The sequence below is a fragment of the Mixophyes fleayi genome, chromosome 7 (assembly GCF_038048845.1).
Source record: "Mixophyes fleayi isolate aMixFle1 chromosome 7, aMixFle1.hap1, whole genome shotgun sequence".
NCBI lineage: Eukaryota > Metazoa > Chordata > Amphibia > Anura > Limnodynastidae > Mixophyes > Mixophyes fleayi.
Window position 1 is genome coordinate 26,396,602 of NC_134408.1, and position 17,360 is coordinate 26,413,961.

At 40.9% G+C, this 17,360-nt stretch overlaps 1 protein-coding gene across 1 annotated transcript in view; it reads left to right on the top strand.

The window, feature by feature from the left end:
* Positions 1 to 17,360, top strand: part of ABCA3 (ATP binding cassette subfamily A member 3) — a 34,767-nt gene that overhangs the window by 1,286 nt on the left and 16,121 nt on the right. The window contains exons 2-10 of the mRNA XM_075179483.1: positions 10,712 to 10,793; positions 10,978 to 11,233; positions 11,860 to 11,987; positions 12,168 to 12,333; positions 12,642 to 12,901; positions 14,613 to 14,729; positions 15,564 to 15,684; positions 15,775 to 15,948; positions 16,090 to 16,271. Coding sequence (XP_075035584.1) covers positions 10,740 to 10,793; positions 10,978 to 11,233; positions 11,860 to 11,987; positions 12,168 to 12,333; positions 12,642 to 12,901; positions 14,613 to 14,729; positions 15,564 to 15,684; positions 15,775 to 15,948; positions 16,090 to 16,271 — 1,458 coding nt within the window. The 5' untranslated portion in view covers positions 10,712 to 10,739. The remainder of the gene's footprint in view (positions 1 to 10,711; positions 10,794 to 10,977; positions 11,234 to 11,859; positions 11,988 to 12,167; positions 12,334 to 12,641; positions 12,902 to 14,612; positions 14,730 to 15,563; positions 15,685 to 15,774; positions 15,949 to 16,089; positions 16,272 to 17,360) is intronic.

The following is a 17,360-nucleotide window of genomic DNA, read 5'->3' on the forward strand; positions in this document are numbered from 1 at the left end:
GTTACATACCCTTGATTGAAAGGGAGCAGCCTTAAATATTGGAAGTAACCAGTTGTATTCTGTTTTGATGTTAGATTTACTGCTTCGTATTTGTGATATCTAATTTTAAAAAATACTGTATACAAACACATTACTTGCATTGAAAACTATATATATCTTGTGTTACTTTCCGAGTGTTAATTTATTAACAAGTTATTTCTTCTCAGACATGGTTCAAGATAATTTGGCCACTTTTGGCCATCTTACCTGTAAGTAATCAATATGGATGCTCCCACTTATAATAACATGCACACCGGCGGTTAAGATGGTGTTTTTTGTTACATACTAGTAATATCTTATATCAAACGTATACACATCTGATATGTATTTTTACTATCGCTTTAGAAATTATTGTATGTTTTCAAATGCTCTGAAGCGTGAGAAGCGCACAGAATTGGAACAAGTAGCATTAGAACAAATGTAACGCAGGTAAAAAAGCAAATGGGCATGGTCTTATTCGGAACAATATTTGTTAGTGTTACGTATGATTATGTGCGTTAAAAACATGTGTATGGCAGCACAGTGGCTCAGTGGTTAGCATTTCTGCCTCACAGCGCTGGGTTCATGAGTTCAATTCCCGACCATGGCCTTATCTGTGTGGAGTTTGTATGTTCTCCCCGTGTTTGCGTGGGTTTCCTCCGGGTGCTCCGGTTTCCTCCCACACTCCAAAAACTTACTAGTAGGTTAATTGGCTGCTATCAAAATTGACCCTAGTTTCTCTCTCTGTCTGTGTGTGTGTATTAGGGAATTTAGACTGTAAGCTCCAATGGGGCAGGGACTGATGTGAATGAGTTCTCTGTACAGTACTGCGGAATCAGTGGTGCTATATAAATAAATGGTGATGATGTGTAAAACATATGGTATGTACCCTAAGGAATGTATAAATAGAAAAAATGATCTGTTTTTGTGTGCTGCTCCAGTTCAGATTTATCTTCATGGTAGTATGCACTAATCTTATTTATTTATTTTATGAGGGAGCTAAGCACCTTTTAGCCATAGTTTAAGATTATAATGCTCTCTGCAGATTTATTGTAAGTCAATAAAATTGCATAACATTTTCATCCGTTTAAAAGCCACAACCCCACAAACAAACAGAAGTAATAAGTTTTACAAGCTAAAACAAATGATTCTGACATCAAAGCATCGAAAAACTGAGGGCCGAAGGGGAAGGCCTGGAGGTCACACATCTTTTTAGTGGGGTCATCCCAGCTTCCAATAATTTAAAACTGGGATGGTTATTGTATGGATGGGACTTTTCTATAGTACTGTAAATTGGAAGGATATTAGAAGTTACTAAGAAATTTCATGGCCATAATAGAGCATGAAACCACAGGCCCGAGTGCTTTTATACATGCTGTAAAAATCCCTATTTAAGATTTCCTAACGAGCTCTGAGGTAATGACATTACAAGCGATGACATCAGAACTTACCGTTTATGCAGATGTTATTTACAGGAGTATCTGCACATAATATCATCAGCATATGATATCACTAAGGATTCATAGTTAGTCATCACTTAGAGCAGTTTTATTCTAATAATTTTGCTCCTCCTGTAGTTAGGTCTGTGTTGAACCCATTGTGTTTGAATTAAAATGGGCTCATAAAAGAATTTTTGCAACTTAAAACTTGTGTATACTAAGACGTAATGTACTCCTAACTAATTATAAGGCCGTTAGTAGTCACCAGACCAGTCGAAAAGCTCTTTTACCTTTGTATGGCCTCTGACAGCTAGCATTCTTATAAATTATTGTAGGGGTTGCAAAAATCTCTATATAATATATGGTATTGGGTATACTTTTTGGTTATAATACATATGTGTTCTTATTATTCATTATCATCATTTATTTATATAGCGCCACTAATTCTGCAGCGCTGTACAGAGAACTCGCTCACATCAGTCCCTGCCCCATTGGAGCTTACAGTCTAAATTCTCTAAAACACACACAGGCAGACTAACAGAGTAGGGTGAATTTGATAGCAGACAATTAACCTACTAGAATGTTTTTGGATTGAGGGAGGAAACCGGAGCACCTGGAGGAAACCCACGCAAGCACAGGGAGAACATACAAAATCCACACAGATAAGGCCATGGTCGGGAATCGAACTTGTGACTCAAGTTCTGTGAGGCAGAGGTGCTAACCACTGAGCCACTGTGCTGCCCGGTGAATTGAATTGGTGACTTCACTACTGGCTGTTTGTACAGATATTATGTACATTAATTTATATATGGGATAATGCGCTCACTACCGTAAATAATAGGGATATTACAAACATAGACTTTGGTAGCAAAAAAGAGCTTATTTGCCATTTCAACTCGCTTCTCTGCCCTCCTGTACCCTCCCACTTCCTCCCTCACATGCCATGTCTTTGCCAGCCTACTTCAAAGACTATATAAACGTCATTCATCATCTCCTCAGACCTGGCCCACCCACCTTTTTTGCATTCCTCAATCCACCTTCAGTTCATTCTGCCCCATAAGCAAGGACAAAGTCTCTGCACTTATTTCATTATCTCACCCCACAAGTAGCCACCTCAACCCTGTTCCCTGTCCACGTCTCTGTCCCACTGCTTCCACCTCTAACTCACCTCTTTAATCTGTCTCTCTCGTCTGGCAGATTCCCACTCTTTTTTTTAAAGACAAACTCCTATCATCAGTTTTAAAGAAACCATCTCCCAGGCTCTCTCCAACTACCACCTTATTTCTCTCCTTTCATTTGCTATCAGACTATTTGAGCAGCTTCTGTAGAACTGCTTTTCTCACTTATTCTCTCTTCTCACTCCCTTCTCAGCTCCAACATTCCACCAAGACTGCACTCACAAAAGTGAATGCAGAGCTATATACAGCAAAGTCTAAGGGTCACTTCTCCATACTTATACTTCAGTGCTTTCAACGCTGTTGACTAGTGTCTTCTCCTGTACACCTTTTCAGTACATTGGCCTTTGTGACACAGTTCTCTCTTGGTTCCATTCATATCTTAAGTGCTCCTTCAGTGTTTCTACTGCTGGTATATCCTCTCTTCACTTCCACTATCTGATGGGGTCTAACAAGGCTCTCAGCCCTCTTCTTTTCTCACTGTCCATCTCTTCTCTTGGTAAACTAATTCAGCCACCAGTATCACGTCTACGCTGGCAACACATAGATACGGTAACAAACAGTAGTATTGTGCAAGTAGTTAAAAAAAAAATAAAAGGGAGAAAAAGCAGAAATGCTAGCGTGTACTCTCTGGTCGAGATCATCATCATCATCAACATTTATTTATATAGCGCCAGCAGATTCCGTAGCGCTTTACAATTGGGAACAAACAATAATAAAACAATACTGGGTAATACATATAGACAGAGAAGTAAGAGAACCCTGCTCGCAAGCTTACAATCTATGGGATTCAATTGCTGGCGGTTCGCACACATTGCCGGCAATTATGGTAGGAATCTCCGTTCATTTTTCCTTGCACCCCGATAATGAGCGAACATTCCAGCCAGAACATCAACGCAGGGTGTCTCTGCGGACGTTCCGGAGACACTTTGCGTTTAATTAAATTGCCCCCTCTCTTGTAGGAGAACATCAGATTGTGGATTATAACCCCAATTAGATTGGTCTCAAGGAAGTGATCAATTTTTTTTAAATCATGTACAGTGACTTGACCTCTTAAACGTGTTGCTTCAGCCCCAAGCCCTCCTATCCTGGGAGGGAACTATAAGATGACCGTGTGTATTCTAATGAGGGGAACAAAGTTACATCTGGGTGTGAATCGCCCAAAATAGCTGAAGATTCTTGCCATAATTTTCCTCTGAAAATCACATTATCATAAGTTTACCTTAAATGAACAGAGCATAAAGGGACCTACATATAGACACGAAGCATCACTATACACTATTATTGGGCCAATACTTAATTTTTTATATTTTGCTATTAAGCTGCTCTCTAAACTCTACGTATTTGATGTACCTATTTGTCCTGATTATTACAGAGCTATCCAGCTGACATCTCAGATATAAATCATGATCAATTTTGCTTTCATGTGGACTTTTCTTATTTGCAAATTATGATCTGACCATGTGCTCTGAAATCAGTATGGACTGTCCTAAATTTCTATCTGACATGTGAGCTGATAACTTTGCTGAACACTGCTAGCTATAGCCCCCACCCTGCTATGAGTCAGGAAACCCAGCTCTGTGGCACATACACTCTAGGTAACAATAAAGGTCTAAAAGTTTCACATTCAAAACCTATGATGTTGCATCATAACCGCTATAACCATCATCATAATTCTCAAACTTTATCTTAAAATGCTCTCTTCCTCACCTTCTTGGACCTTCCTCTGACCTGCTACTTGCTTCTTCTCTGATAACGACCTCCTCTCCTGCCTAAAATACTTTTCCAGTACTGCTAGTACCTTTTCAATTCCCAATGACATCTGGTCAGCCTGGCCCAGTCTTCAAATCTGTAAAAGCTGTTTGAATTCATTACCAGAGCCTACCCTGACCTGCATTATTCAGATTGCTGTCCCAATCTCCACCATGAGTCACACTCGTTCCTCTTATCTCAACTCTGTCATGTTCCAACTGGATTGTAAGCTCTCACGAGCAGGGTCCTCCCTTCCCATTTTCGTATCCGATATTAAACCTCCCATAATTATCATCCAGTGTTTATCTCTATTAACAATCCCTCCTTCTTATCATCTTGTCCTGGTTGTATATATATTATTCCTATCTAAAAAAAACTCACACAAGTTTCTAGTTACACAAATATTCTTAGTCCTATCTTCAGATCCCTGCATTAAAGTTGCTTTATATTTAAATCCACACCACCTCCCTTTTTCCTATGACATAACGGGCAATAACGATGTCCCAGTCAATCATTTCATTACCATTCCTTAGTAGTAGATATGAAATCCAAACTATCCTTTTAATATGAATGAAATGACCACATATAACCACTAGTTCATAGTTTAGATGTTTTATTAAGAACCTCTGCCCCCCTTAGTACGAGGATGGCAAGCAGTCTCTGTCTTATCCACTATGACTCTGGAAGTCAACAAGGAGTTCTATTAACATACAGTTTTTGTTGACAGTAGTTACAATCCGCTTATGCAAGTCAGAGATGTCCACCATTAAATTGCTGACTTGCTTTAAGAATAGAGAGTTTCCTTTTTGCTTCATCGTTTTACTACGTCTGCAATTCAGCTCATGATTCTTCTATCTGAAAAAGTGCAGACTAGAGCCCCAGTGCTGCTGTCTGCCACCACCCTTAAACTGTACGGCTAAAGCTGCCAATTCTCAGGCAGGTCTGCAGTACGGCTAAAGCTGCCGATACTCAGGCAGGTGTGCAGTACGACTAAAGCTGCCGATACTCAGGCAGGTCTGCAGTACGACTAAAGCTGCCGATACTCAGGTAGGTCTGCAGTATGACTAAAGCTGCCGATACTCAGGCAGGTCTGCAGTACGGCTAAAGCTGCCGATACTCAGGTAGGTCTGCAGTATGACTAAAGCTGCCGATACTCAGGTAGGTCTGCAGTATGACTAAAGCTGCCGATACTCAGGCAGGTCTGCAGTACGGCTAAAGCTGCCGATACTCAGGTAGGTCTGCAGTATGACTAAAGCTGCCGATACTCAGGTAGGTCTGCAGTATGACTAAAGCTGCCGATACTCAGGCAGGTCTGCAGTATGACTAAAGCTGCCGATACTCAGGTAGGTCTGCAGTATGACTAAAGCTGCCGATACTCAGGCAGGTCTGCAGTATGGCTAAAGCTGCCGATACTCAGGCAGATCTGCAGTACAGCCCAAGCACCAAGTGATCCGATGTGTCCATCGGACTGGCCGTCCAAATCGCTTTTTATGGCTATTGGGTGAATTCTTTGGGAGGTGAGACAACAGAACATGACTGGGGGTTAATCTGTTGGTATGGAGGTGGTATAACCTTGCGTGTTATTGTTGGGAGGCCTAGTTGTGTTTAGTAGTTGAGGCGGAAAGATAAAATATCTGGTCTAGCAGGTAGGGGGATGGGATAATGTCAGTCAAGGATATCTGTTCAGCAGGAGGAAGAGATAGGCCGTGTATTCATAACATAATACCTTTTTTTCAGTCTTAAAAGAATTTTGTTTGTGGACACATACGTTATTTACACCATACGTATGACCCACCCCTTGAGAATCCTTGAACAACACCTTACATAGATTGCAGATAGTATGAGAAGATCTACATTTATGTCGTAGTCCGTAAAACGTCTTCCACCTGTAGTTTTACTTCTTTGCTAAATACAGCTATTGTGGAGGATACATCAGTGTTGTTGTAAAGGGACTGGATAGGTGAGTGATAGGAATGTGTGTTTGTACATGTGTAGCTATTTATTTATTTTTATCATCATCATCATCAACCTTTATTTATATAGAGCCAGCAAATTCCATACCGTTTTACAATTAAGAACAAACACAGTAATAAAACAGTACTGGATAATACAGACAGACAGAGAGGTAAGAGGGCCCTGCTCACAAGCTTACATGCTCCTTTGTATCAGTGCTGAGAAATAGGAATTAGTTTGTGTGGGATGTCATGGTTCTTTATATAATCTAATGTGCGGTTAGGCAACCCATGGCTCTCCAGTTGTGGCGCTGCATGTCAGCTGACAGGGTATGCTGGGATTTGTAGTTCCACACTTGCTGGAAAGTAAACCTGTTCTATCGGAATGCCGTGTCTCAATACTACTGTTTATTTTTCATGTTTGCATCACTGATTGCAGTGTGGAGTATTCATTGCTAGTCTAATCACACTTTTACACACTTGTTTTACATTCTGCAGACCAGCTTTTAATTTGTATTCTTGCAGGATGTCACTGGCCCGCCCATTGTCTCCTGGGATGTGGGTGTAGGAGGATTAGCTGATCAGGCATGGGATAATTGGCATGCCTGATTTAAGGGCTCGGGAGGAAGTGCGTATAGGCAGGTGTCTTTGTGTGATAATCTGACAAGGTTTGGTTAAATGTAATCAATTTCACTGATGTTTTCTGTGATACATGGGCCATTTTACTGGAGTTATCCAGTTAAAATTATTATTATTTCCCTAAAGCCCCCATCTCCCTAACAGCAGAACTGCAAAGACCCCATGGCCCAGACTCCTGCGGATTGAGAGATACTCTTCTCCATTGGTGCCGGCGTTCAATGTATTTTTCAGATGAAAGTGGACTGGCCTGTGATCGACTTAAAGTGTCGGTTGAAGCTGATTGGACAATCTGGAGCAGCCACCTAATCAGCTTTGATCAATATCTTAGAATAATTTCCTTAAGATAGAAAAGTTAATTAATGAAGTGCGGTGTCTGGAGGGCGAGTATGGTACACCTACTAGTAAGGGTTAGGTACACTTTAATTTAATAAGTCATTTTGTCTGACTATATCCATTAAAATGAATGTGAATGTCAATCAAAAGGACTCAAGACAATGCATGTAAATGGTGTATGTGGAGAGAGGGGTCTGCAGAGAGGAAGGGCATTTTTAATTATAACTAATTGCTGTGAAGAGATGGAGATCAGTTATTTTAGATATATATAATTTAGTTAAATAATACAGACTTTTATATTGATGTTAATTAATTAGGACATAAGGCTTTTTTGGGGGGGGAGGGGGAGGGGCAACATTTTTAGAAACTGAAATTCATCTTAAAATATAAGAGAATAATTACTTTCTAAAGGAAATAGAAGACAGGAAAGAAAAAATGTAGCAAGGTTTTAATTTCCATGCATTCCCAAGGCTGAAAACAATGAGTCCTCTTTGGGAGGACACTTGAGGATAAGAGTTAATAATAGCCCCCTTCTTGGGATAAGATGATGTCCCTTCTCCCAGACTACCAGCTCCCTTCCTCTAGCCTCTCTACTATAGCACTGTCACAACTAATCCCAGACCTCCGTCTTGACTCTTGGCACAGGCAAGGAGCTAGACGTGTGCAGGACCTCCTGGAGGGAGGGTCTCTTCCCCCTTTCTCTCAATTACAAGCTAAGTATGATATCCCTGTCCGCGATTTTTACAAATATCTTCAAGTAAGGCACTGGTTACAAACACGCCCCTCGCATTTGGTGGTGATGGGACCCCTCCCCCCTGGTATCAAGGTGATTCTCTCACCTACATCCCAAGCAGGGGGTATTTCCCTATGGTACCGGATACTCTTAACTCCCATTGACAATCGGGTTTTACCGATTCAAGCTGTCTGGCAATCTGACCTAAATATCACTATTTCAGAAGAGGTATGGGGAGAGTCTTCCTAAACATATACAAGATGTCAAAGTGTATTAACCATTTGGAAATGTTGACTAAAATTGTTCACAGGTTATATCTTACTCCAGCTTACTTAAGCTGCATAAAATCTGGCCATCAGAATCTAAATATTGTTGGAGGAATTGTGGTGAAATTGGTATGCTTATGCACATCGTTTGGTCTTGCTCGAAACTTCAACCATTGTGGACCGAAATCTTTCATTTAATCTCTCAGGTCTCCAAAAATAATATCTCTCCTTCCCCAGATATGGCATTACTTCATCTGTATCCTAAACATCTCCAGCGACACAATCATTATGTCACTGGACATATTCTTATTACAGCAAGAGCTGCAATAGCCCAGAACTGGAAATCACCTCTTATTCCAGCACTCCCTAAAATTATTAACAAGATCCAACATAGCTACAAAATGGAAACCATAGGTTTTAATCTGTCTACAGGGGCTTCCTCCCCGCTTGTTAAGTGGTTTATATGGTATGAGTACTTTACGAATCACAGCTCAATCTTTGATCCGTGAGTACTGTGGAATGGTTTTTGAGTTAAGTTGGGTACTTGGGCTAGACCCACTGGTACACTTTCTATAACCGGATAGTCTCTTGTCTTGTCCCCCCCTCCTCCCCTTTAGCCGTCTGTTTTTCTTGTCTGTTCTCTTTGCCGTCTTTGGCTTATGTATACTGGGTCATAAGATGTGTTGTTGTCTGTACCAATGTTTTTTCTTATTTTTATTTACTTGTTTGATTGTTTATCTAAGCAGTGTGGATTGTTCAATATAACTGATCTGCTGTATGTACTCTGCCACCACTGCTATGTTTGTAATATGCTTTTCTAAAAAATTAAATAAAAACCTTTTGAGTTAAAAAAATAATAATAGCCCCCTTCACCCTCAGTAGCCCTCGTTCATGCCGCCATTCTGATATACAATTCTAATGTTAATAAAAAGTAAATGAGGGACAAAGATTACCATGACCCTTTTAAATAGCCAAGTGGAGCTGAGTTTCTAAAATGTGTTATTGTAAACAGGGGGTAGGGGGGTGAAGAGTTTAAATTGAGCACGTGTTTGTTTTTACCTACTGCATATATATTAGCCCGATGTGAAGGGCGAGGGGGACACTATTAGTCTGAACCCTTAATCGACCCTGGTGCATATATAGTAGAAAATCTGCTATATAGTGTTCTTATGACAAGTCTACATAGTATTGCTTGTTTAGCATGTTTAAGGAGCCGTCTGTTTTCTCTGATAACTACATCAGAAGTTTCACAAGCTGAGCATTGTTTTACAGTGTTTATGTCCTGGTTTGGAGGTATGCATTCATCACCTAATAAGCTATTTGTTTCATATTGATCTGCATAACATGGGCATAGTTGGTAATGAGATTACAAAGGGGCACTGGCCATTAGACACCGTTATGTATTTTTTTATGTATTTTTAATACTGCCCTTCAAAACATTTTCTTCTGGGCATTGAACAGAACATGTGGAACTTGTACTGTGCAGCTTTGAAGCTACAGGGACATATTGAGGTCCTGCAGCTATAGTATCTCAGTATGGGGCACGTGTCTCATAGCGGGCATGTTATTGCTACAGCCAACACCTAGCCAGCATAACTGGACTATGTTCTGTCTTGTCTTGCTCTCTTATTGTGATACTATCAGCTGTTATATGCTGTCTTGTGCCACTGCAAACTGAAATAGGATGACAGTTTTCACTAGTGAGCTCTCTGCATTCTACTTTATGATCAACATCACCTTTTAGTCTCCATATAGAAAATTGACCTTTTTTTAAAAGTGCATTACACAGATCTGCAGAGCGTCATAGACAATAGGTCCCAGGTCTATACATCATTGGTATTATCATTGCCTTATTTCTGGTATGTGATGGGTCTGGTGTGCAAACTTTGCATTGCACGACGGTATTCGTTTTGCAATAGTCTGCGTCATTCGTCCCCCTTCCCCCCTGCAGAAGTATTCCACTCACCCTGATAGGTAAACCTCTGAGACACTTAAGAGCGACAAGTGCTGTGTGTTCAAAGAGCGCACCTGTGGGATTTTTACTCAATAAGGGTGGGATGGTGATTTACAAAGGATATTACACAATGTTGTGTAGTGCCCTCCTTTAATGGCTTGCAGACTGTGGAGTAGCTAAGAAAGTTCTACTGCAAGTGGTTTTTCAGGTCCCTGGGTCAGATGGCCAAGTGACTCTGTCTGAATGGAGCAGTGCTTGGAACCAAAGCTCTGATAAGGACGCAGTGATTTATTTGTGTTTGGACGGCTTTTAAAGGGGTATTACAGTTCAAATAAGTTGCATTAGTCTTTTGTATGATGTAAGAAAATGTCCTCTGGAATGGAAATTGAGTCAGGGTTTTGGTGGAAGAGGAAATTCATTGTTGGCTCACATTGACTTTATCTTACACAGCTGCAAACTTCGCCCAGATTAACTCACGATGGTCGTGTTCAGACAGCTGGGGCTCCTTCTGTGGAAGAATTACGTTTTACAGGTGAGATAAGATGAGTGGTTGCATGTTTGAAGTGGTGGGAGCTGAAGATGGCGGTAGAATTAAATAAGTGGAGTGCTGGTGTTTGTAATACACTGATTACTAGTGAGGTGTATGGGTAGCTTGCCAGTGATCCTTATGTACCTGGGGAGTATTAAAAACATAGCTGTGCTTCTTCCTTCCACAGAAACGCCAGGTCCTGGTGACAGTGATTGAGTTGGCACTGCCGCTCCTATTTTCGGCTATTCTCATCGCCTTAAGGCAAAGGGTTGAGTCTGTCACCTACCCCAATGCTACAACATACAATGAGATGGAATTTCCCACCATGCCTAGCTTCTTTCAACGCGTAGAACCCTGGGAGATAGCGTATGTTCCATCAAACAGCCATGCTGTTTGGGACATTGTACAGACCCTGGAGAGGCAATTGGGCATCCATGTTCGTGGTAAGGCAAACCGTGCTTCCTGTTCTATGACCTTTCTTGTTGATCTCATCTCTTTGCTCGTAATCTCAAAATCCATTGTTTTTCAATATCTTCTTTTTTCCCTTCTTCCCCTTTGTCATTTATATGGACGTGATTGTTTGGTACAGGAATCGGTGTTGAAGGGGGGGGCCCAATGAGATTTTGTTGTTGGCGTGATTATAAATAGCAGTAATAAACAATTATTTTATTTAGTTGGGGCAGAGGCCAGGTTTGCAGAAAATGACCACAAGCCAGGGCGATCCCTGCGGCCACACGATTATGCTCCACTGTCATTGGTGGACGCCAGCAGCCAATCAGAGTCCCATCTTCTTCCTGCGTCACACTGCTGCTTCTTAACTTTGTCCCTTGTTCATTTCTCTTCCAATGGGTGCTCTCAGTCAATATAACTTCATTATCCAAAACTATATTTCCATAGCTTTAATATACAACTAGATTTCCCAGTGTAAACACAGTTATCTAGGTTTGGTAAACGGTTGTAAAATGAGGTTCAAGTACTTATACCTTAAACTAGTAATAAGATATTCTATTTGGCTACTCATCTTACACATCCTTATATTTCTATATGTTTATCTTTGCCGTCTCTTCAGCCCGAGGTTTTCCCACAGAAAGGGATTTTGAGGATTTCATCAGACATGACAATCAGTCAGGAAATGTGCTGGCCTCTTTGGTCTTTGAACATCCTTTTAACAACAGTGATGATCCTTTACCCCTCCAGGTAGTACTCGGGTGGGAAGATACATATGTAGATTCTATTCGTCTACTGTTATTGGGGTTATGCTTGATGTGTTCGGTGGGTGGTCTGAATTTTCTGTGGTTGGATATATGAAGGATTTGGGTTCAGCTGTGTGGTATTCGGGCATTGTGTAAATCGGTCATTTCCATGTGATCAACATAGGTCCGGTACAAGTTACGGTTCAAATACAGCCCACGCAATGCTCCTCTCAGTGAGCGAACTGGACTCAACCCAAACGTGGATCGAAACTGGCGTACAAGGTACCTGTACCCTCTCTTCCAGCTGCCAGGACCACGCGAGCGTAAAGATGTAACTGGAGGGACACCAGGTGAGAGTGTGTTACTGCTGTGTTTGTGTGTTCACTTATCTTCAGCTCCATTCGCCCGTTCTCGTCTACGTAACATTGAATGCCAGGTGGTGTCTTCTATATCTTTGTTACCCAACGGCATGTTGTATGTGTGCATGGTTTTACTAACACTTTTGTTGCTTTTTGTGTTGTCGTTTGATCTTTATACTGTTATTTTGCTGTGAATAAGATGATTCCATTTTGCGGTTTTATGTAGTTATAATGTTCTGCTCCATTACATTGTTGTTGGCTCCTCATACAGCCTTAACTTCTTCTCCTTCTTTTCCCAGGGTATCAGCGAGAGGGTTTTTTGGCCGTGCAGCACCAAGTAGATCGTGCGATCATGTATCAACACGCTAACAAAACTGGTCGGGATCTTTTGGACAGGGTTGATGTCTCCATACGACGGTTTCCCTTCCCACCCTACGTCAATGACCTCTTCATCCTGGCTATCCAAAATCAGCTCCCCTTGCTCCTTATGCTCAGCTTCACTTACACGTCCTTGAGCATCGTGCGTGCTCTGGTTCTGGAGAAGGAGCGGAAGCTGAAGGTAAGGACAGTCCTGAATGCGTAGATGGATCCATCGTTACATTGTTTCATGCTTGTGAATTCAGCCACTTGCTGTTTTGGTGCCTCATCAACAATCTGTAAATATTAACATTGGTGCGGTGACCCTAATTTGAATTACCATCCTCTTCCCCTGTCTGGTACTGCCGGCGTCTGCAGAGGCTCGCGCACATCGGAGAGATAACAGAATTAGTGATATTTTTTCCGCTCTCTGCAATACAGTTATATTAGATTATGACTATAGGGCAATGTTTAACCAACGATAAACCTCATTACTCCTTAGGTTATCACAAAAATGTGATCCTCTTTGTACTCCAACATTCACAAATAAAAAATAATTGTACTTCTAAGTCAGTACTTCAGTGAACACACTTTATACAAAGTAAAAGACATTTTCACTTTGCTTCTAAGGGGTATATCCAGTTAAAGTTCTTCAACTCTCCAAGTCCCAGTTATTGTTAGCACAGGTAATGACCAATTGTGTCTCACTTCCCAGCTCTCCTTACTGTCATATTTCTTTTTTTATATCTTATAAACTTTAATTTAAAGTGTCTATGGCCTCTAACCCCTTGTTTTTTTCTTAAAACATAGAAACCTAGAATTTGACGGCAGATAAAAACCGCTTGGTCCATCTAGTCTTTCCATTTTTTTATCCTATGGTAACCTATTTGATCCTTAGGTCCTTGTAAGGATATTCTTATGTCTATCCCAAGCAGGTTTAATTTCCTCTACTGTATTAGCCTCTACCACCTTTGATGGGAGGCTATTCCACTTTTCCACTACCCTTTCTGTGAAGTAACTTTTCCTAACATTTGCTCTGACCCTACTTCCCCCCCAGTGTCAGTGCATGTCCTCGTGTTCTAATACTTCTCTTCCCTTGTAGAATGTTTCACTTCTGTTCAAACCCTTGATATATTTAAGTTCTATCATGTTCCCCCTTCCCCTTCTCTGCTCTAAACTATACATATAAAGAAATTTCAATCTTTCCGGGTAAGTTTTGTGCTGTAGGCCATGCACCATTTTAGTTGCCCTTCTTTGTACAGTCTCTAATGTATTTATATCCTTCTGGAGATATGGCCTCCAGAACTGAGCACAATATTCTAGTGTTCTATTGGTGTTATGTTAGAGATATATCACACATTAGTGGGATATCACATAGATGCTTTCTTCTGGGCCACAGATGAATCGATCATTAATAGCGTGGCGTTATAGATCGCATTTCAGTCGTGTTCCATATCATCATAAACCATTGAGAATATAGTATGAAATTCATGTAGTCAAAATATATATAATTTGAATGAAAACGTAACCAAAATATATAATAAATATACATGTACTACCCATTTCTTATATTAGTTTCCCTATCGGTATCTCTTCCATTCACGCATTTCACCATATTATTTTGACTACAATGGTATTATACCTGTTGAGAGTATATAGCTTAGGATATTGATACACATATGCTCTCCCCATGGATTTTCTCCTGGTTCTATAGTTTCTTACCACACTCCAAAAACATAGCGACAGGTTAATTGCCTGCTGATTAAAGTGGACCCGTGTAGTGTGTGTGTGTGTGTTAGGGAATCTAGACTGTAAGCTCCAATGGGGCAGGGACTGATGTGAAAGACAAATATGTGTTGTATAATGGCGCTATTGATCAGTTAATGATGATGATAATAATCTGTATTTTACAGGAGTACATGCGTGTGATGGGACTGAATTCCTGGCTCCTCTCTATGGCTTGGTTCATCCATTTTTTCCTCCTTCTCTTGGTGTCTGTCTTTTTTGTCACTTTGCTTCTATGCATCCAGGTCAGTAAAATGTCTGAATTCTATAAATACCAATTTATCTGTGCAAGTAATATGCCTTGTCTACATATGTCCTTTTCCCTTTATTTGACCTTGGTAGCAGCGCATTTGGTCCTGGTGTTTTCAAGCAACAGGGATTGACAATTTCTTTCCCTCTAGAGGATGTGTGTGAAAAAATGTAATTGTTGGGCAGCACGGTGGCGTAGTGGTTAGTACTTCTGCCTTACAGCACTGGGGTCATGAGTTCAATTCCCGACCATGGCCTTATCTGTGAGGAGTTTGTATGTTCTCCCCGTGTTTGCGTGGGTTTTCTCCGGGTGCTCCGTTTTCCTCCCACACTCCAGAAACATACTAGTAGGTTATTTGGCTGCTATCAAATTGATCCTAGTCTGTCCGTGTGTGTGTGTATATATTTAGACTGTAAGCCCCAATGGGGCAGGGACTGATGTGAGTGAGTTCTCTGTACAGTGCTGCGAAATTAGTGGTGCTATATAAATAAATGGTGATGATGAATTGTTGACTTTTGTGTCTTAAAAGCCATGTATGACAGGGTACACGTTAACAAAAAAAAAAAAAGATCACCGAAACTTCTACAGATGGTTGCATGGAAAAGTAGCTCCCAATCTGGTTAGATTGAAATAAGCCAGAGCATGTAAAAATGGCGATTTAATAGTAAAGCAGTTCTCTGTTGGGTAACTTAGAACCGTCAGCACTTTTTTTAAAAAAAAACCCCATAGATGTCCTTTTTCGGTTGTAGGCAGCTTTTGGTTGGCACTTTATAAGTGTCGGACATCATTACGTGTGCCATGCACATTTTAATTTGCGTCTCTCTTTCAGGTCAGTGGCCAGGGAGCAGTGCTCACTCGAAGTGACCCCACTCTGGTCTTTGTCTATCTCATGGTTTTTGCAGTGTCCACCATCTCCTTCAGTTTCATGATAAGCAGCTTTTTCTCACAAGGTGAGGAACGTTTCTTTCCATCTTCGTGAACATCGCTGATGGTATTGTATGCAAAAATAACAGGTGGACGTCTCTTTGGTCTTCTCGTAGCAAACATTGCAGCCGCAGCGGGTGGGTTCCTGTATTTCTTCTCCTACATCCCCTACTTTTTCATCTCTCCACGGTACGACATTATAACTCATAGTGAGAAGCTGGCATCTTGTCTGATTTCCAACGTGGGGATGGCCATGGGAGCCCAACTCATCGGAATGTTTGAAGGCAAAGGTCAGTGTTGGCCACCAGTGCGAAAATATCTCTACGTTTGAAAGGTTCTCTTTATTGACCGAAATGTCAGTCACAGTTTGTGAAAGGATAACCTGCGTCAGCCTTGTTTCAATGAGTATTTTCACACTGATCTTTTTATAGGTACGGGAGCCCAGTGGTCAAATTTAATGACCCCAGTCAGTGTGGATGACAACTTCACTCTGGGTCAAGTCCTAGGACTGCTTCTGCTCGATTCTGTTATCTACTCCATCATTGGGTGGTATGTGGAGTCGATTATGCCGGGAGACTATGGAGTTCCCCAGCCTTGGTACTTCTGCATTCTGGTGAGGACCTATTTCACTACTGTGACCACAGTCTACTTGTTACTCTCCCTATAGGACACTTACGCAAGTTTACCATCCATTCCTAATCTCATCAAAATTCTCAACATCAGTGTCTATATCTAGAGTAGAGGGACTGATGTGAGTGAGTTCTCTACAGCGCTGCGGAATCAGTGGCGCTATATAAATAAATGGTGATGATGATGATATTGTGGTAGCCCTCAAATATTTTTATCTTTAAGTCTTCTTATTTTCCCACTGCTTTATTTAAAGAGAAATAAGCATGATTTATGTTTTATTATTTCTGCCTTGACATGACAGAATGATGTTACTGCAAGGGCCTCATTGCCAAAATCATCACTACCAACGAGATCCTCTGCTCCATGGCCTTACTGCCCCTCTTGGGTCTGACTTGAGTCTCAACACAAATTGGCCGTAAAATATATGTTTAAAAAGAGCATGCAACTTATGCATAATTTCACCCCTATTCAAATCAAAGTGTATGTTAAGATACGTTATTTGAATAGGAGTGGAAATATGCTTTGTATAAAGCGTACTTTCTGTACGCAGACAAACGTAGAAAACTGAAGTATACACACATGCGTATATAGAGTAATTTCACATCAGAACGCACATAATTTTATTTTATAACATAAAATAACAACTGCTAAAAGTCTAATAGATAAAATAAATTTTTAACTATAATACAGATATATTTTGTTCATCTGCATGAACGCTCCCTTACTGTACATGACCTATGTTAGTCCGCCCCTTCCGTCCCCCGTTCCACCACTCAAGTTAAAGGGTCGTAAGTGTCATGCGTGTAGACGTGAAATACCTGCATTTACGGTTATTGCGGTCACGTCCGTTTCTGGCCATGTTCAGTGTGAAATCACAAACGGATGGACGTCTGGACTTTAATCAGGCTTAATGTGTGGTACCCCATCCCCAAGATCCATGCACTCCCTTGATCCAAAGCCATATTGTAAGGGTTATTGCTGGTTCTTATATCCGGATGTCACAAGTTTGAATTCCTGTGTTCAGTCACCGTTTCAGTTGGGTTAGTCTGTCTGCCTTCATTGATGGACATAA